Source organism: Scyliorhinus torazame, chromosome 16 (genome assembly GCF_047496885.1).
Source record: "Scyliorhinus torazame isolate Kashiwa2021f chromosome 16, sScyTor2.1, whole genome shotgun sequence".
Lineage (NCBI taxonomy): Eukaryota > Metazoa > Chordata > Chondrichthyes > Carcharhiniformes > Scyliorhinidae > Scyliorhinus > Scyliorhinus torazame.
The window spans coordinates 198,164,187-198,183,658 of NC_092722.1; the positions used below are offsets into that span (position 1 = coordinate 198,164,187).

Below are 19,472 nucleotides of genomic sequence, written 5' to 3' on the forward strand. Positions count from 1 at the left end.
AGTTACAAAAGCCAATTGTAGAACTTAATTCTAAACTTACAAAATCAAAGGTGATTATATACTGCAAAACAAAAGTGTCTTTTAAACATCGCAAGTTAAACTGGACCAATTTAATGCACAAGGCTGAATGTTTTAATACTTGTTTTTCTTTGCACAATAGGACTTTGAATTAGGGAACAGAGTTGATAATTATATTGAAAGGGAGGTGGGTGGGTCCATACCAGTATTCGTATTGCATCACTGACAGGATGATGCAAAGACCATGTCAGGCAATGTGCTAGTACCGCAGAATTCAGGATAAAACTATATTGGGTTGACATATTTGGATTATTTAACACATGCCACAGCTAAACTACAAACTAATTGTAAATAATTATCAAAATTAAACTTTCCTACACATGCCTTCACATCCTTCCTGAAGGGTGACACCAAGAACTGGACACAATATTCCAGTTGAGGTCTCAATCTAAATTCAGCATAACCTCCTTGCTCTTGTACTTTCTGTCCCTACGAATAAGTCTCAGAATACTATCTGCTTCATTAAGAGTTCTCTAAACCTGTGCTGCCACAAGATTACTGCACATATTCGCCCAGGTCCCTCTGTTCCTGCACCCCCGTTCTGTTGTACTCTTTTTTTAGTATTGGCTGGGTGGCACAGTAGCACAGTGGTTAGCACTGTTGCTTCACAGCTCCAGGGTCCCAGGTTCGATTCCCGGCTTGGGTCACTGTCTGTGCGGAGTCTGCACGTCCTCCCCGTGTCTGCGTGGGTTTCCCCCGGGTGCTCCGGTTTCCTCCCACAGTCCCGAAAGACGTGCTGTTAGGTGAATTGGACATTCTGAATTCGCCCTCCGTGTACCCGAACAGGCGCCGGAATGTGTACCCGAACAGGATAAGATGAATTGAAGATTATCTAGCTAACAGAAAACAGTGAGTTGGCATAAGCGGGTCTGTTTCTGGTTGGCAGGATGTGACGATTGGTGTGCCACAGGGATCAGTGCTGGGGCCTCAAACCTTTTACAATTCAGAGAAATGACGTGGCTGAAGGGACTGAAGGTATTTTTGCTGACGGCACAAAGATATGTAGGAAAGTAAATTGTGAAGAGGACATAAGGAGGCTGCAAAGGGGCATCGGCAGGTTCAGTGACTGGGCAGAAATCTGGCAAATGGGAGGATGTGGACAAATGTGAAGTTGTCCATTTTGGCAGGAAGAATAAAAGAGAAGCTTATTATCTAAATGGTGAGAGATTGCAGAGCTCGGAGATGCAGAGGGATCTGGGTGGCCCTGTGCATAGAGTAGAGTTTTACAGCCCAGGAAGAGGCCCTTCAGCCCATCGGGTTGGTGCTGTCAGGCACCTTTCCTAATCCCATTTCCCAGCACTTGGCCCATAGCCTAGTATGCTGGGGCGTTTCAATCGCTCATCTAAATGCTTCTTAAATGTTGTGAGGGTTTCCGCCTCCACCACCCTCCCAGGCAGCGAGTTCCAGACTCCCACCACCCTCTAGTTCCCGCCTGTTCGGGTCACAGAGGGAGAATTCAGAATGTCCAATTCACCTAACAGCACGTCTTTCGGGACTTGTGGGAGGAAACCGGAGCACCCGGAGGAAACCCACGCAGACACGGGGAGAACGTGCAGACTCCGCACAGACAGTGACCCAAGCCGGGAATCGAACCCGGGACCCTGGCGCTGTGAAGCAACAGTGCTAACCACTGTGCGACCGTGCCGCAACTCTGGTTACCCTCTTGTCCTTAATATACATTTGAATCACAAAAGGCGAGTATACAGGTCTAGCAAGTAAAGGAACGGTCATAGAATATCAGTGTTTATTGTGAGGGGAATTGATTTGGGAGGTTATGCTTCAGCTGTACGGGGCCTCAGGGAGACCCCGTGTGGAGTGTTGTGCACAGAATTGATCTCCTTACTTCAGCAAAGATGTAAATACATTCAAAGCAGTTCAGGAAAGGTTTACTAGCCTAATACCAGGAATCGGCAGATTGTTTTATGAGGAAAGTTTGGAGAGGTTTGGTTTGTATGGACTAAAGTTTCAAAGAGAAAGAGGCGACTTGATTGGAACCTTTAGGATCCTGAGGGGGGTTGACAGGGTGAATCTGGAGAGGATGTTTCCTCTTGTCGGAGAATCGAGGGATGACTTATTTAAGACAGGGATGAGGAGAATTGTTTCCTCTCAGAGGGGGGGTGAGTCTCTGCAATTCTCTTCCTCTAAAGGCAGTGGAAGCAGAGTCTTTGAATATTTGTGCGTCAGAGCTGGATACATTCTTGTCATCAAGGGAGTGAAAGGTTATCGGTGGTGGGCAGGAATGTGGGGTTACAGTCAGATGGGCGGCATGGTAGCACAGTGGTTAGCACCGATGCTTCACAGCTCCAGGGTCCCAGGTTCGATTCCCCGCTGGGTCACTGTCTGTGTGGAGTCTGCACATCCTCCCCGTGTGTGCGTGGGTTTCCTCCGGGTGCTCCGGTTTCCCCCCACAGTCCAAAGATGTGCAGGTTAGGTGGATTGGCCCTGATAAATTGCCCTTAGTGTCCCAGGGATTGCTGGGTTGCAGGGATAGGGTGGAGGTGTGGCCTTAGGTGGGGTGCTTGTTCCAAGGGCCGGTGCAGTCTAGATGGGCCAAATGGCCTTCTTCTGCACTGTAAATTCTATGATTCTAAGAATGAAGGAGCAGGTTCGAGGGGCCGAGTGGCCAAGGGGCCTACTCCTGCTCCTAATTCGTATATTTATACGTAAGCTCTTTCTTTCCTCAGCTTGCTGAGCTTCAGAGTCTGACCTGTTGATGAGCTTGGCATTAATGAAGAAGTGTGTCCTGGCCAACATTCCTCCCACAACTATTGTGCGTAAAACGTTGAGCCACGTTTGGAGGTGGCCAGAATTCTCCAGTGGTTGGGATTCTCTTTTCCTGCTGGTAGCGTACCCCCGCCTGGGGCTTTCTCAGCGGGGCGGGGCGGGGCAGGGGGGGCTTAAATGGGGAATCCCATTGATAAGGGGCGGGGACAGAGAACCCTTCGGCAGCAAACGGCACGTGGCCGAGAAACACGCGGCTCGGGGTACGGAGAATCCCACCAATGTTTAGGGGCTGGTTTAGCACAGTGGGCTAAACAGCTGGCTTGTAATGCAGAACAGGGCCAGCAGCACGGGTTCAATTCCTGTACCGGACTCCCTGAACAGGTGTCGGAATGTGGCGACTAGCGGCTTTTCACAGTAACTTCATTGAAGCCTACTCGTGACAATTAGCGATTATTATTATTATTATTATTAAATGTTTGGCTGTCTCCTCACCTGCCAGTTTTTAATCTCTTTTCTCTCTTTCTCCACAGCTGCGTGTGCAATGAATGGTGTGGGAAATTATCAGCAGTTGAATCACAAAGATTACATGGATAGCGGTGAGCAGACTGCGCTTTCAGATCTCGGCCCACGGATAAAACCTTATCCGAAGCCAATTCCTGGAAAAACCGAAAGGGAGAATGAATAGACGAAGCAGAGAATAGACCCCCACCCCCGACTCTGCGAGAGATCACCCCCCCACGCTCGACTCTGCGAGAGATCACCCCCCCCACGCTCGACTCTGCGAGAGATCACCCCCCCCACCCCCGACTCTGCGAGAGATCACCCCCCCCCACCCCCGACTCTGCGAGAGATCACCCCCCCCACCCCCGACTCTGCGAGAGATCACCCCCCTGTACCCCCCCACGCTCGACTCTGCGAGAGATCACCCCCCCACGCCCGACTCTGCGAGAGATCACCCCCCTGTACCCCCCCCACGCCCGACTCTGCGAGAGATCACCCCCCCCACGCCCGACTCTGCGAGATATCACCCCCCCAACGCCCGACTCTGCGAGAGATCACCCCCCCACCCCCGACTCTGCGAGAGATCACCCCCCCCACGCCCGACTCTGCGAGAGATCACCCCCCCACGCCTGACTCTGCGAGAGATCACCCCCCCCACGCCCGACTCTGCGAGAGATCACCCCCCCACGCGCGACTCTGCGAGAGATCACCCCCCCACGCGCGACTCTGCGAGAGATCACCCCCCCACGCCCGACACTGCGAGAGATCACCCCCCGCACGCCCGACTCTGCGAGAGATCACCCCCCCACGCGCGACTCTGCGAGAGATCACCCCCCCACGCGCGACTCTGCGAGAGATCACCCCCCACGCCCGACTCTGAGAGAGATCACCCCCCGCACGCCCGACTCTGCGAGAGATCACCCCCGCACGCCCGACTCTGAGAGAGATCACCCCCCCACCCCGGCCCGACTCTGCGAGAGATCACCCCCCCCACGCCCGACTCTGCGAGAGATCACCCCCCCCACGCCCGACTCTGCGAGAGATCACCCCCCCCACACCCGACTCTGCGAGATGTCACCACCCCCCACGCCCGACTCTGCGAGAGATCACCCCCCTGTACCCCCCGACACCCGACTCTGCGAGAGATCTCCCCTTGCCCCCCTCCCACGCCCGACTCTGTGAGAGATCACGCCCTTGGCCCCCCTCCCAAGCCCGACTCTGCGAGAGATCACCCCCCTGTACCCCCCACGCCCGACTCTGCGAGAGATCACCCCCCCACACCCGACTCTGCGAGAGATCACCCCCCCATGCCCGACTCTGCGAGAGATCACCCCCCTGTCCCCCCCACGCTCGACCCTGCGAGAGATCACCCATCTGCACCCCCCTCCATGCCTGACTCTGCGAGAGATCAGCTCCCTGCACCCCCCCACCCACGCGTGACTCTGCAAGAGATCACCCCCTGCGCCCCCCCCCCCCACGCCCGACTCTGCGAGAGATCACCCCCCCACGCGTGACTCTGCGAGAGATCACCCCCTGCACCCCCCCCACGCCCGACTCTGCGAGAGATCACCCCCCCACGCCCGGCTCTGTGAGAGATCACCCCCCCACGCCCGACTCTGCGAGAGATCACCCCCCCCACGCCCGACTCTGCGAGAGATCACCCCCCTGTACCCCCCCACGCCCAACTCTGCGAGAGATCACCCCCCTGCTCCCCTCCCACGCCCGACTCTGCGAGAGATCACCCCACTGCCCCCCCACCCACGCCCGACTCTGCGAGAGATCACCCCCCTGCACCCCCTCCCACGCCCGACTCTGCGAGAGGTCACCCCCCTGTACCCCCTCCCACGCCCGACTCTGCAAGAGATCACCTCCCTGTACCCCCTCCCACGCCCGACTCTGTGAGAGATCACCCCCCTGTACCCCCCCACGCCCGACTCTGCGAGAGATCACCCCCCTGTACCCCCCCCACGCCCGACTCTGCGAGAGATCACCCCCCTGTACCCCCCCACGCCCGACTCTGCGAGGGATCACCCCGCCCACGCCCGACTCTGCGAGAGATCACCCCCCCACGCCCGACTCTGCGAGAGATCACCCCCCTGTACCCCCCCCACGCCCGACTCTGCGAGAGATCACCCCCCCCACGCCCGACTCTGCGAGAGATCACCCCCCACGCCCGACTCTGCGAGAGATCACACCCCCACGCCCGACTCTGCGAGATATCACCCCCCCAACGCCCGACTCTGCGAGAGATCACCCCCCCACCCCCGACTCTGCGAGAGATCACCCCCCCCACGCCCGACTCTGCGAGAGATCACCCCCCCACGCCTGACTCTGCGAGAGATCACCCCCCCCACGCCCGACTCTGCGAGAGATCACCCCCCCACGCGCGACTCTGCGAGAGATCACCCCCCCACGCGCGACTCTGCGAGAGATCACCCCCCCACGCCCGACACTGCGAGAGATCACCCCCCACGCCCGACTCTGAGAGAGATCACCCCCCGCACGCCCGACTCTGCGAGAGATCACCCCCGCACGCCCGACTCTGAGAGAGATCACCCCCCCCCCCCGGCCCGACTCTGCGAGAGATCACCCCCCCCACGCCCGACTCTGCGAGAGATCACCCCCCCCACGCCCGACTCTGCGAGAGATCACCCCCCCCACACCCGACTCTGCGAGATGTCACCACCCCCCACGCCCGACTCTGCGAGAGATCACCCCCCTGTACCCCCCGACGCCCGACTCTGCGAGAGATCTCCCCCTGCCCCCCTCCCACGCCCGACTCTGTGAGAGATCACGCCCTTGGCCCCCCTCCCAAGCCCGACTCTGCGAGAGATCACCCCCCTGTACCCCCCACGCCCGACTCTGCGAGAGATCACCCCCCCACACCCGACTCTGCGTGAGATCACCCCCCCATGCCCGACTCTGCGAGAGATCACCCCCCTGTCCCCCCCACGCTCGACCCTGCGAGAGATCACCCATCTGCACCCCCCTCCATGCCTGACTCTGCGAGAGATCAGCTCCCTGCACCCCCCCACCCACGCGTGACTCTGCAAGAGATCACCCCCTGCGCCCCCCCCCCACGCCCGACTCTGCGAGAGATCACCCCCCCACGCGTGACTCTGCGAGAGATCACCCCCTGCACCCCCCCCACGCCCGACTCTGCGAGAGATCACCCCCCCACGCCCGGCTCTGTGAGAGATCACCCCCCCACGCCCGACTCTGCGAGAGATCACCCCCCCCACGCCCGACTCTGCGAGAGATCACCCCCCTGTACCCCCCCACGCCCAACTCTGCGAGAGATCACCCCCCTGCTCCCCTCCCACGCCCGACTCTGCGAGAGATCACCCCACTGCCCCCCCACCCACGCCCGACTCTGCGAGAGATCACCCCCCTGCACCCCCTCCCACGCCCGACTCTGCGAGAGGTCACCCCCCTGTACCCCCTCCCACGCCCGACTCTGCAAGAGATCACCTCCCTGTACCCCCTCCCACGCCCGACTCTGTGAGAGATCACCCCCCTGTACCCCCCCACGCCCGACTCTGCGAGAGATCACCCCCCTGTACCCCCCCCACGCCCGACTCTGCGAGAGATCACCCCCCTGTACCCCCCCACGCCCGACTCTGCGAGGGATCACCCCGCCCACGCCCGACTCTGCAAGAGATCACCCCCCCCACGCCCGACTCTGCGAGAGATCACCCCCCTGTACCCCCCCCCACGCCCGACTCTGCGAGAGATCACCCCCCTGCCCCCCTCCCACGCCCGACTCTGCGAGAGATCACCCCCTGCCCCCCCCTCCCACGCCCGACTCTGCGAGAGATCACCCCCATGTACCCCCCACGCCCGACTCTGCGAGAGATCACCCCCCCCACGCCCGACTCTGCGAGAGATCACCCCCCCATGCCCGACTCTGCGAGAGATCACCCCCCTGCACCCCCCCCACGCTCGACCCTGTGAGAGATCACCCATCTGCACCCCCTCCATGCCTGACTCTGCGAGAGATCACCCCCCTGCACCCCACCACACGCCCGACTCTGCGAGAGATCGCCCCCCTGCACCCCCCCCACCCACGCGTGACTCAGCAAGACATCACCCCCTGCACCCCCCCCACGCTCGACTCTGCGAGAGATCACACCCCCCACGCCCGACTCTGCGAGAGATCACACCCCCACGCCCGACTCTGCGAGAGATCACCCCCCATGCCCGACTCTGCGAGAGATCACCCCCCCCATGCCCGACTCGGCGAGAGGTCACCCCCCATGCCCGACTCTGCGAGAGATCACCCCCCCCCCACGCCCGACTCTGCGAGAGATCACCCCCCCACGCCCGACTCTGCGAGAGATCACTCCCCCCATGCCCAACTCTGCGAGAGATCACCCCCACCACATCCGTCGTCTCTGCGAGAGATCACCCCCCCTCCACGCCCGACTCTGCGAGAGATCACCCCCCCATGCCCGACTCTGCGAGAGATCGCCCCCCTGTACCCCCCCCACGCCCAACTCTGCGAGAGATCACCCCCCTGCCCCCCTCCCACGCCCGCCTCTGCGAGAGATCACCCCCCTGCCCCCCTACCCATGCCCGACTCTGCGTGAGATCACCCCCCTGCACACCCCCACGCCCGACTCTGCGAGAGATCACCCCCCCACGACCGACTGCGAGAGATCACCCCCCCCACGCCCGACTCTGCGAGAGATCACCCCCCCCACGCCCGACTCTGCGAGAGATCACCACCCTGTACCCCCTCCCACGCCCAACTCTGCGAGAGATCACCCCCCTGTACCCCCTCCCACGCCCGACTCTGCGAGAGATCACGCCCCTGTACCCCCTCCCACGCCCGACTCTGCGAGAGATCACCCCCCTGTACCCCCTCCCACGCCCGACTCTGCGAGAGATCACCCCCCCATGCCCGACTCTGCGAGAGATCACCCCCCTGTAGCCCCCCACGCCCGATTCTGCGAGAGATCATCCCCCTGTACCCCCCCCACGCCCGACTCTGCGAGGGATCACCCCCCACGCCCGACTCTGCGAGAGATCACCCCCCCACGCCCGACTCTGCGAGAGATCACCCTCCCCACGCCCGACTCTGCGAGAGATCACCCCCCCACGCCCGACTCTGCGAGAGATCACCCCCCTGCACCCCCTCCCACGCCCGACTCTGCGAGAGATCACCCCCCTGCCCCCCCCCCACGCCCGACTCTGCGAGAGATCACCCCCCTGTACCCCCCCAGCCCGACTCTGCGAGAGATCACCCCCCCCACGCCCGACTCTGCGAGAGATCACCCCCCACGCCTGACTCTGTGAGAGATCACCCCGCTAGCCCCCCCCACGCTCGACCATGCGAGAGATCACCCCCCCTCTACCCCCCCACGCCCGACTCTGCGAGAGATCACCCCCCTGCACCCCCCACGCCCGACTCTGCGAGAGATCACCCCCCTGTAACCCCCCACGCCCGACTCTGCGAGAGATCACCCACCTGCCCCCCCCCACGTCCGACTCTGTGAGAGATCACCCCCCTGTACCCCCCCACGCCCGACTCTGCGAGAGATCACCCCCCTTGTCCCCCCCCCACGCCCGACTCTGCAAGAGATCACCCCCCTGTAACCCCCCACGCCCGACTCTGCGAGAGATCACCCCTCTGTCCCCCCCCACGCCAAACTCTGCGAGAGATCACCCCCCTGCACACCCCCTAACCACGCCTGACTCTGCGAGAGATCACCCCCCCACGCCCGACTCTGCGAGAGATCACCCCCCCACGCCCGACTCTGCGAGAGACCACCCCCCTGCAGCCCCCCCACGCCCGACTCTGCGAGAGTTCAACCCCCTGTACCCCCCCCACGCCCGACTCTGCGAGACATCACCCCCCTGCCCCCCTCCCACGCCCGACTCTGCGAGAGATCACCGCCCTGTACCCCCCCCACGCCCGACTCTGCGAGACATCACCCCCCTGTACCCCCCCCACGCCCGACTCTGCGAGAGATCACCCCCCCCCCACGCCCGACTCTGCGAGAGATCACCCCCCTTCCCCCCCTCACGCCCGACTCTGCGAGAGATCACCCCCCTGCCCCTCTCCCACGCCCGACTCTGCGAGAGATCACTCCCCCCCCACGCCCGACTCTGCGAGACATCACCCCCCTGCACCCCCCCCACGCCCGGCTCTGCGAGAGATCACCGCCCTGTACCCCCCCACGCGCGACTCTGCGAGAGATCACCCCCCCCACGCCCGACTCTGCGAGAGATCACCCCCCTGCCCCCCCTCCCACGCCCAACTCTGCGAGAGATCACCCCCCCTGCCCCCCCCCCCCCACGCCCGACTCTGCGAGAGATCACCGCCCTGTACCCCCCCACGCCCGACTCTGCGAGAGATCACCCCCACCCACGCTCGACTCTGCGAGAGATCACACCCCCACGCCCGACTCTGCGAGAGATCACCCCCCCCATGCCCGACTCGGCGAGAGATCACCCCCCCCATGCCCGACTCTGCGAGAGATCACCCCCCCACGCCCGACTCTGCGAGAGATCACTCCCCCCATGCCCAACTCTGCGAGAGATCACCCCCACCACATCCGTCTCTGCGAGAGATCACCCCCCCTCCACGCCCGACTCTGCGAGAGATCACCCCCCCATGCCCGACTCTGCGAGAGATCGCCCCCCTGTACCCCCCCCCACGCCCAACTCTGCGAGAGATCACCCCTCTGCCCCCCTCCCACGCCCGCCTCTGCGAGAGATCACCCCCCTGCCCCCCTACCCATGCCCGACTCTGCGTGAGATCACCCCCCTGCACACCCCCACGCCCGACTCTGCGAGAGATCACCCCCCCACGACCGACTGCGAGAGATCACCCCCCCCACGCCCGACTCTGCGAGAGATCACCCCCCCCACGCCCGACTCTGCGAGAGATCACCACCCTGTACCCCCTCCCACGCCCAACTCTGCGAGAGATCACCCCCCTGTACCCCCTCCCACGCCCGACTCTGCGAGAGATCACGCCCCTGTACCCCCTCCCACGCCCGACTCTGCGAGAGATCACCCCCCCATGCCCGACTCTGCGAGAGATCACCCCCCTGTACCCCCCCACGCCCGATTCTGCGAGAGATCATCCCCCTGTACCCCCCCCCACGCCCGACTCTGCGAGGGATCACCCCCCACGCCCGACTCTGCGAGAGATCACCCCCCCACGCCCGACTCTGCGAGAGATCACCCTCCCCACGCCCGACTCTGCGAGAGATCACACCCCCACGCCCGACTCTGCGAGAGATCACCCCCCTGCACCCCCTCCCACGCCCGACTCTGCGAGAGATCACCCCCCTGCCCCCCCCCCCACGCCCGACTCTGCGAGAGATCACCCCCCTGTACCCCCCCAGCCCGACTCTGCGAGAGATCACCCCCCCCACGCCCGACTCTGCGAGGGATCACCCCCCACGCCTGACTCTGTGAGAGATCACCCCGCTAGCCCCCCCACGCTCGACCATGCGAGAGATCACCCCCCCTCTACCCCCCCACGCCCGACTCTGCGAGAGATCACCCCCCTGCACCCCCCCACGCCCGACTCTGCGAGAGATCACCCCCCTGTAACCCCCCACGCCCGACTCTGCGAGAGATCACCCCCCCTGCCCCCCCCCACGTCCGACTCTGTGAGAGATCACCCCCCTGTACACCCCCACGCCCGACTCTGCGAGAGATCACCCCCCTTGTCCCCCTCTGCAAGAGATCACCCCCCTGCCCCCCCCCCACGTCCGACTCTGCGAGAGATCACCCCCCTGCCCCCCCCCACGCCCGACTCTGCGAGAGATCACCCCTCTGTCCCCCCCACGCCAAACTCTGCGAGAGATCACCCCCCTGCACACCCCCCACCCACGCCTGACTCTGCGAGAGATCACCCCCCCACGCCCGACTCTGCGAGAGATCACCCCCCCACGCCCGACTCTGCGAGAGACCACCCCCCTGCAGCCCCCCCACGCCCGACTCTGCGAGAGATCAACCCCCTGTACCCCCCCCACGCCCGACTCTGCGAGACATCACCCCCCTGCCCCCCTCCCACGCCCGACTCTGCGAGAGATCACCGCCCTGTACCCCCCCACGCCCGACTCTGCGAGAGATCACCCCCCCCCACGCCCGACTCTGCGAGAGATCACCCCCCTTCCCCCCCTCACGCCCGACTCTGCGAGAGATCACCCCCCTGCCCCCCTCCCACGCCCGACTCTGCGAGAGATCACTCCCCCCCCACGCCCGACTCTGCGAGACATCACCCCCCTGCACCCCCCCACGCCCGGCTCTGCGAGAGATCACCGCCCTGTACCCCCCCACGCGCGACTCTGCGAGAGATCACCCCCCCCACGCCCGACTCTGCGAGAGATCACCCCCCTGCCCCCCCTCCCACGCCCAACTCTGCGAGAGATCACCCCCCCTGCCCCCCCCCCCCCCACGCCCGACTCTGCGAGAGACCACCCCCCTGCAGCCCCCCCACGCCCGACTCTGCGAGAGATCAACCCCCTGTACCCCCCCCACGCCCGACTCTGCGAGACATCACCCCCCTGCCCCCCTCCCACGCCCGACTCTGCGAGAGATCACCGCCCTGTACCCCCCCACGCCCGACTCTGCGAGAGATCACCCCCCCCCACGCCCGACTCTGCGAGAGATCACCCCCCTGCCCCCCCTCCCACGCCCAACTCTGCGAGAGATCACCCCCCTGCCCCACTGTGCACCGTTCCGTCTGGCTCCCATTGTTGGGAACCAGTGCTGAGCGGCTGAGTCCGAGGTAGCTGAGGCGAAGGGATTGAATTCCAAAGCCTGGGGTGCCTCGGGAATCTGTACGTTAGAGTGAGGCTCACTGTCTCGCTCTGACATACGGATTTGCTAAAACGTGATCCCACCCATTGTGGGCGGAATTCACATGAGGCGTTGCCAGCTGGCTCGATCCCGGGAACCGGGTAACCCGGCTCGCTATGGCCACCCTGCCCAAGGCGAGCTGGCCGGAGGGTTGCATGTGTGAGTGTCTGATGTGGAAACGTTGCTCTGATCTGGGGCTAACTCTGGTGTCTCCAATCCCCTAACAGGTGTCTTTGAAACAGAGAATAGCCGAAAGAGGAGGATGGATGGAGGAGGGTACTCGGGCGGTGGTAAGGGCACATTTCCTGTGGCTGACGGGGGCAATAAGGGGAATGGTGGGGTCTTTAGGGAATGGTGGGCCTGCCCAATGGGAGTCTGGGACAATGAGTGGACTCTGTGAGGGTCAATAGAAGGAGAGAGCGCAGGGAGAGAGCGCAGTGTGAGAGCGCAGCGAGGAAGCGCAGTGTGAGAGCGCAGCGAGGGAGCGCAGGGAGAGAGCGCAGTGTGAGAGCGCAGCGAGGGAGCGCAGGGAGAGAGCGCAGTGTGAGAGCGCAGCGAAGGAGCGCAGGGAGAGAGCGCAGTGTGAGAGCGCAGCAAGGGAGCACAGCGAGGGAGCGCAGCGTAGGAGTGCAGCGAGTGAGCGCAGCGAGGGAGTGCAGCGAGAAAGCGCAGCGAGGGAGCGCAGCGAGGGAGCGCAGTGAGAGAGCGCAGTGTGAGAGCGCAATGAGTGAGCGCAGTGAGAGAGCGCAGCGAGAGAGCGCAGCGAGGGAGCGCAGCGGGGGAGCGCAGTGAGGGAGCGCAGTGAGGGGTCGCAGCGAGGGAGCAGCGTGGGAGCGCAGCGTGGTAGCGCATCATGGGAGCGCAGCGAGGGAGTGCAGCGAGGGAGCGCAGCGAGGGAGTGCAGCGAGAGAGCGCAGTGAGGGAGCGCAGCGAGAGAGCGCAGTGTGACAGCGCAGCGAGAGAGCGCAGTGAGGGAGCGCAGTGAGGGAGCGCAGCGAGGGAGCGCAGCGAGAGAGCACAGTGTGAGAGCGCAGAGAGGGAGCGCAGCGAGGGAGCGCAGTGAGGGAGCGCAGTGAGAGAGCGCAGTGAGAGAGCGCAGTAAGGGAGCACAGTGAGAGAGCGCAGTGAGAGAGCGCAGTGAGAGAGCGCAGTGAGAGAGCGCAGTGAGGGAGCGCAGTGAGAGAGCGCTGCGCGGGAGCGCAGCGGGGGAGCACAGTGGGGGAGCGCAGCGAGGGAGCGCAGCGAGGGAGCGCAGCGAGGGAGCGCAGCGAGGGAGTGCAGCGAGGGAGCGCAGCGAGGGAGCGCAGTGAGAGAGCGCAGTGAGAGAGCGCAGTGAGGGAGCGCAGTGAGAGAGCGCAGCGTGGGAGCGCAGCGGGGGAGCGCAGCGAGGGAGCGCAGCGAGGGAGCGCAGTGAGGGAGTGCAGTGAGGGAGCGCAGCGTGGGAGCGCAGCGAGGGAGCGCAGCGAGGGAGCGCAGTGAGGGAGTGCAGTGAGAGAGCGCAGTGAGGGAGCGCAGTGAGGGAGCGCAGCGTGGGAGCGCAGTGAGGGAGCGCAGTGAGGGAGCGCAGTGAGGGAGAGCAGTGAGATAGCGCAGTGAGAGAGCGCAGCGTGGGAGCGCAGCGAGGGAACGCAGTGAGGGAGCGCAGTGAGGGAGCGCAGTGAGAGAGCGCAGCGTGGGAGCGCAGCGTGGGAGTGCAGTGAGGGAGCGAAGTGAAGGAACGCAGTGAGGGAGCGCAGTGAGGGAGCGCAGTGAGAGAGCGCAGCGTGGGAGCGCAGCGAGGGAGCGCAGCGAGGGAGCGCAGTGAGGGAACGCAGCGAGGGAGCGCAGCGAGGGAGCGCAGTGAGGGAACGCAGCGAGGGAACGGAGTGAGGGAGCGCAGTGAGGGAGCGCAGCGTGGGAGCGCAGTGAAGGAGCGCAGTGAGGGAGCGCAGTGAGGGAGCGCAGTGAGAGAGCGCAGTGAGAGAGCGCAGCGTGGGAGCGCAGTGAGAGAGCGCAGCGAGGGAGCGCAGCGAGGGAGCGCAGTGAGGGAGCGCAGTGAGGGGTCGCAGCGAGGGAGCAGCGTGGGAGCGCAGCGTGGTAGCGCATCATGGGAGCGCAGCGAGGGAGCGCAGCGAGAGAGCGCAGCGAGAGAGCGCAGCGAGGGAGCGCAGCGAGGGAGCGCAGTGAGGGAGCGCAGTGAGGGGTCGCAGCGAGGGAGCAGCGTGGGAGCGCAGCGTGGTAGCGCATCATGGGAGCGCAGCGAGGGAGTGCAGCGAGGGAGCGCAGCGAGGGAGTGCAGCGAGAGAGCGCAGTGAGGGAGCGCAGCGAGAGAGCGCAGTGTGACAGCGCAGCGAGAGAGCGCAGTGAGGGAGCGCAGTGAGGGAGCGCAGCGAGGGAGCGCAGCGAGAGAGCACAGTGTGAGAGCGCAGAGAGGGAGCGCAGCGAGGGAGCGCAGTGAGAGAGCGCAGTGAGAGAGCGCAGTAAGGGAGCACAGTGAGAGAGCGCAGTGAGAGAGCGCAGTGAGAGAGCGCAGTGAGAGAGCACAGTGAGGGAGCGCAGTGAGAGAGCGCTGCGCGGGAGCGCAGCGGGGGAGCACAGCGGGGGAGCGCAGCGAGGGAGCGCAGCGAGGGAGCGCAGCGAGGGGGCACAGTGAGGGAGCGCAGCGTGGGAGTGCAGCGAGGGAGCGCAGCAAGGGAGCGCAGTGAGAGAGCGCAGTGAGAGAGCGCAGTGAGGGAGCGAAGTGAGAGAGCGCAGCGTGGGAGCGCAGCGGGGGAGCGCAGCGAGGGAGCGCAGCGAGGGAGCGCAGTGAGGGAGTGCAGTGAGGGAGCGCAGCGTGGGAGCGCAGCGAGGGAGCGCAGCGAGGGAGCGCAGTGAGGGAGTGCAGTGAGAGAGCGCAGTGAGGGAGCGCAGTGAGGGAGAGCAGTGAGATAGCGCAGTGAGAGAGCGCAGCGTGGGAGCGCAGCGAGGGAACGCAGTGAGGGAGCGCAGTGAGAGAGCGCAGCGTGGGAGCGCAGCGTGGGAGTGAAGTGAGGGAGCGAAGTGAGGGAACGCAGTGAGGGAGCGCAGTGAGGGAGCGCAGTGAGAGAGCGCAGCGTGGGAGCGCAGCGAGGGAGCGCAGCGAGGGAGCGCAGTGAGGGAACGCAGCGAGGGAGCGCAGCGAGGGAGCGCAGCGAGAGAGCGCAGCGTGGGAGCGCAGCGTGGGAGCGCAGTGAGGGAGCGCAGTGAGGGAGCGCAGTGAGGGAGCGCAGTGAGAGAGCGCAGTGAGAGAGCGCAGCGTGGGAGCGCAGTGAGAGAGCGCAGCATGGGAGCGCAGCGAGGGAACGCAGTGAGGGAGCGCAGTGAGGGAGCGCAGTGAGAGCGCATCGTGGGAGCGCAGTGAGGGAGCGCAGTGAGGGAACGCAGTGAGGGAGCGCAGTGTGAGAGCGCAGCGAGGGAGCGCAGTGAGGGAGCGCAGGGATAGAGCGCAGTGTGAGAGCGCAGCAAGGGAGCGCAGCGAGGGAGCGCAGCGTGGGAGCGCAGCGAGGGAGCACAGCGTAGGAGTGCAGCGAGAGAGTGCAGCGAGAGAGCGCAGCGAGGGAGTGCAGTGAGAGAGCGCAGTGTGAGAGCGCAACGAGTGAGCGCAGTGAGAGAGCGCAGCGAGGGAGCGCAGCGAGGGAGCGCAGCGAGGGAGCGCAATGAGGGGTCGCAGCGAGGGAGCGCAGCGTGGGAGCGCAGCGTGGTAGCGCATCGTTGGAGCGCAGCGAGGGAGCGCAGCAAGGGAGTGCAGCGAGAGAGCGCAGTGAGGGAGCGCAGCGAGAGAGCGCAGTGTGAGAGCGCAGCGAGAGAGTGCAGTGAGGGAGCGCAGTGAGGGAGCGCAGCGAGGGAGCGCAGCGAGAGAGCGCAGTGTGAGAGCGCAGAGAGGGAGCGCAGCGAGGGAGCGCAGTGAGGCAGCGCAGTGAGAGAGCGCAGTGAGAGAGCGCAGTGAGGGAGCGCAGTAAGGGAGCGCAGTGAGAGAGCGCAGTGAGAGAGCGCAGAGAGAGAGAGCAGTGAGAGAGCGCAGTGAGGGAGCGCAGTGAGAGAGCGCTGCACGGGAGCGCAGCAGGGGAGCGCAGCGAGGGAGCGTAGCGAGGGAGCACAGCGAGGGGGCACAGTGAGGGAGCGCAGTGAGAGAGTGCAGCGTCGGAGCGCAGCGAGGGAGCGCAGCGAGGGAACGGAGTGAGGGTGCGCAGTGAGGGAGCGCAGTGAGAGAGCGCAGTGAGAGAGCGCAGCGTGGGAGCGCAGTGAGAGAGCGCAGTGAGAGCGCGCAGCATGGGAGCGCAGCGAGGGAACGCAGTGAGGGAGCGCAGTGATTGAGCGCAGCGTGGGAGCGCAGCGAGGGAGCGCAGCGAGGGAACGGAGTGAGGGTGCGCAGTGAGGGAGCGCAGTGAGGGAGCGCAGCGTGGGAGCGCAGTGAGGGAGCGCAGTGAGGGAGCGCAGTGAGGGAGAGCAGTGAGATAGCGCAGTGAGAGAGCGCAGCATGGTAGCGCTGCGAGGGAACGCAGTGAGGGAGCGCAGTGAGGGAGCGCAGTGAGAGAGCGCAGCGTGGGAGCGCAGCGTGGGAGCGCAGCGAGGGAGCGAAGTGAGGGAACGCAGCGAGGGAGCGCAGCGAGGTAGCGCAGTGAGAGAGCGCAGCATGGGAGCGCAGTGAGGGAGCGCAGCGTGGGAGCGCAGTGAGGGAGCGCAGTGAGAGAGCGCAGCGTGGGGGCGCAGTGAGAGAGCGCAGCATGGGAGCGCAGCGAGGGAACGCAGTGAGGGAGCGCAGTGAGGGAGCGCAGTGAGAGCGCAGCGTGGGAGCGCAGTGAGGGAGCGCAGTGAGGGAACGCAGTGAGGGAGCGCAGTTTGAGAGCGCAGCGAGGGAGCGCAGGGAGAGAGCGCAGTGTGAGAGCGCAGCGAGGGAGCACAGCGTAGGAGTGCAGCGTGGGAGCGCAGCGAGTGAGCACAGCGTAGGAGTGCAGCGAGAGAGTGCAGCGAGAGAGCACAGCGAGGGAGTGCAGTGAGAGAGCGCAGTGTGAGAGCGCAACGAGTGAGCGCAGTGAGAGAGCGCAGCGAGAGAGCGCAGCGAGGGAGCGCAGCGAGGGAGCGCAGTGAGGGAGCGCAGTGAGGGGTCGCAGCGAAGGAGCGCAGCATGGGAGCGCAGCGTGGTAGCGCATCATGGGAACGCAGAGAGGGAGCGCAGCGAGGGAGTGCAGCGAGAGAGCGCAGTGAGGGAGCGCAGCGAGAGCGCGCAGCGAGAGAGCGCAGCGAGAGAGTGCAGCGAGAGAGCGCAGTGAGAGAGCACTGCGAGGGAGCGCAGTGAGAGAGCGCAGCGATGGAGCGCAGCGAGGGAGCGCAGCGAGGGAGCGCAGCGAGGGAGCGCAGTGAGGGAGCGCAGCGAGGGAGCGCAGTGAGAGAGCGAAGCATGGGAGCGCAGCGAGGGAGCGCAGCGAGGGAGCGCAGCGATAGAGCGCAGTGAGAGAGCGCACTGAGGGAGCGCAGTGAGAGAGCGCAGCGTGGGAGCGCAGTGAGGGAGCGCAGCGAGGGAGAGCATCGAGAGAGCGCAGTGAGGGAGCGCAGAGTGGGAGCGCAGTGAGGGAGCGCAGTGAGGGAGCGATGTCAGAGAGCGCAGTGAGAGAGCGCAGTGAGGGAGCGCAGTGAGGAGCGTAGTGAGAGAGCGCAGCGAGAGAGCGCAGCGAGGGAGCGCTGTGAGAGAGCGCAGCGTGGGAGCGCAGCGAGGGAGAGCAGCGAGAGAGCGCAGAGAGGGAGCGCAGCATGGGAGCGCAGTGAGGGAGCGCAGTGAGGGAGCGCAGTGAGGGAGCGCAGTGAGAGAGCGCAGCGTGGGAGCGCAGCAAGGGAGAGCAGTGAGGGAACGCAGTGAGGGAACGCAGTGAGGGAGCGCAGTGAGGGAGCACAGTGAGGGAGCACAGCGAGAGCGCGTAGCGAGAGAGCACAGCGAGGGAGTGCAGTGAGAGAGCGCAGTGTGAGAGCGCAACGAGTGAGCGCAGTGAGAGAGCGCAGCGAGAGAGCGCAGCGAGGGAGCGCAGCGAGGGAGCGCAGTGAGGGAGCGCAGTGAGGGGTCGCAGCGAAGGAGCGCAGCATGGGAGCGCAGCGTGGTAGCGCATCATGGGAACGCAGAGAGGGAGCGCAGCGAGGGAGTGCAGCGAGAGAGCGCAGTGAGGGAGCGCAGCGAGAGCGCGCAGCGAGAGAGCGCAGCGAGAGAGTGCAGCGAGAGAGCGCAGTGAGAGAGCACTGCGAGGGAGCGCAGTGAGAGAGCGCAGCGATGGAGCGCAGCGAGGGAGCGCAGCGAGGGAGCGCAGCGAGGGAGCGCAGTGAGGGAGCGCAGCGAGGGAGCGCAGTGAGAGAGCGAAGCATGGGAGCGCAGCGAGGGAGCGCAGCGAGGGAGCGCAGCGATAGAGCGCAGTGAGAGAGCGCACTGAGGGAGCGCAGTGAGAGAGCGCAGTGTGGGAGCGCAGTGAGGGAGCGCAGCGAGGGAGAGCATCGAGAGAGCGCAGTGAGGGAGCGCAGAGTGGGAGCGCAGTGAGGGAGCGCAGTGAGGGAGCGATGTCAGAGAGCGCAGTGAGAGAGCGCAGTGAGGGAGCGCAGTGAGGAGCGTAGTGAGAGAGCGCAGCGAGAGAGCGCAGCGAGGGAGCGCTGTGAGAGAGCGCAGCATGGGAGCGCAGTGAGGGAGCGCAGTGAGGGAGCGCAGTGAGGGAGCGCAGTGAGGGAGCGCAGTGAGGGAGCGCAGTGAGAGAGCGCAGCGTGGGAGCGCAGCAAGGGAGAGCAGTGAGGGAACGCAGTGAGGGAACGCAGTGAGGGAGCGCAGTGAGGGAGCACAGTGAGGGAGCACAGCGAGGGAGCACAGCGAGAGCGCGTAGCGAGAGAGCGCAGTGAGAGAGCGCAGCGAGGGAAAGCAGTGAGAGAGCGCAGCAAGGGAGCGCAGCGAGGGAGCGCAGCGAGGGAGCGCAGCTAGGGAGCGCAGCGAGGGAGCGCAGTGAGAGAGCGCAGCGTGGGAGCGCAGCGAGGGAGCGCAGCGAGGGAGCGCAGCGAGAGAGCACAGCGAGAGAGCGCAGTGAGGGAGCGCAGTGAGTGAGCGCAGTGAGGGAGCGCAGTGAGGGAGCGATGTGAGAGAGCGCAGTGAGAGAGCGCAGTGAGAGAGCGCAGCGAGGGATCGCAGCGAGGGAGCGCAGCGAGGGAGCGCTGCGAGGGAGCGCAGCGAGGGAGCGCAGTGAGGGAGCGCAGTGAGAGAGCGCAGTGAGGGAGCGCAGTGAGGGAGCGCAGTGAGGGAGCGATGTGAGAGAGTGCAGTGAGAGAGCACAGTGAGAGAGCGCAGTGAGGAGCGCAGTGAGAGAGCGCAGCGAGAGAGCGCAGCGTGG

General features: G+C 65.0%; 1 protein-coding gene and 1 long non-coding RNA gene across 3 annotated transcripts in view; one reads left to right on the forward strand and one right to left on the reverse strand.

The window, feature by feature from the left end:
• Positions 1 to 19,472, reverse strand: part of LOC140393376 (uncharacterized) — a 212,294-nt gene that overhangs the window by 133,361 nt on the left and 59,461 nt on the right. The window contains exon 2 of the long non-coding RNA XR_011935583.1: positions 3,295 to 3,458. This is a non-coding gene — a long non-coding RNA (uncharacterized lncRNA). The remainder of the gene's footprint in view (positions 1 to 3,294; positions 3,459 to 19,472) is intronic.
• LOC140393375 (uncharacterized) overlaps positions 1 to 19,472 on the forward strand; it is a 288,449-nt gene that overhangs the window by 16,232 nt on the left and 252,745 nt on the right. For both annotated transcript variants that reach the window (XM_072479760.1, XM_072479759.1), the window contains exons 2-3: positions 3,333 to 3,398; positions 12,354 to 12,416. In XM_072479760.1, the coding sequence (XP_072335861.1) occupies positions 3,344 to 3,398; positions 12,354 to 12,416 (118 nt within the window). In that variant the 5' untranslated portion in view covers positions 3,333 to 3,343. The remainder of the gene's footprint in view (positions 1 to 3,332; positions 3,399 to 12,353; positions 12,417 to 19,472) is intronic.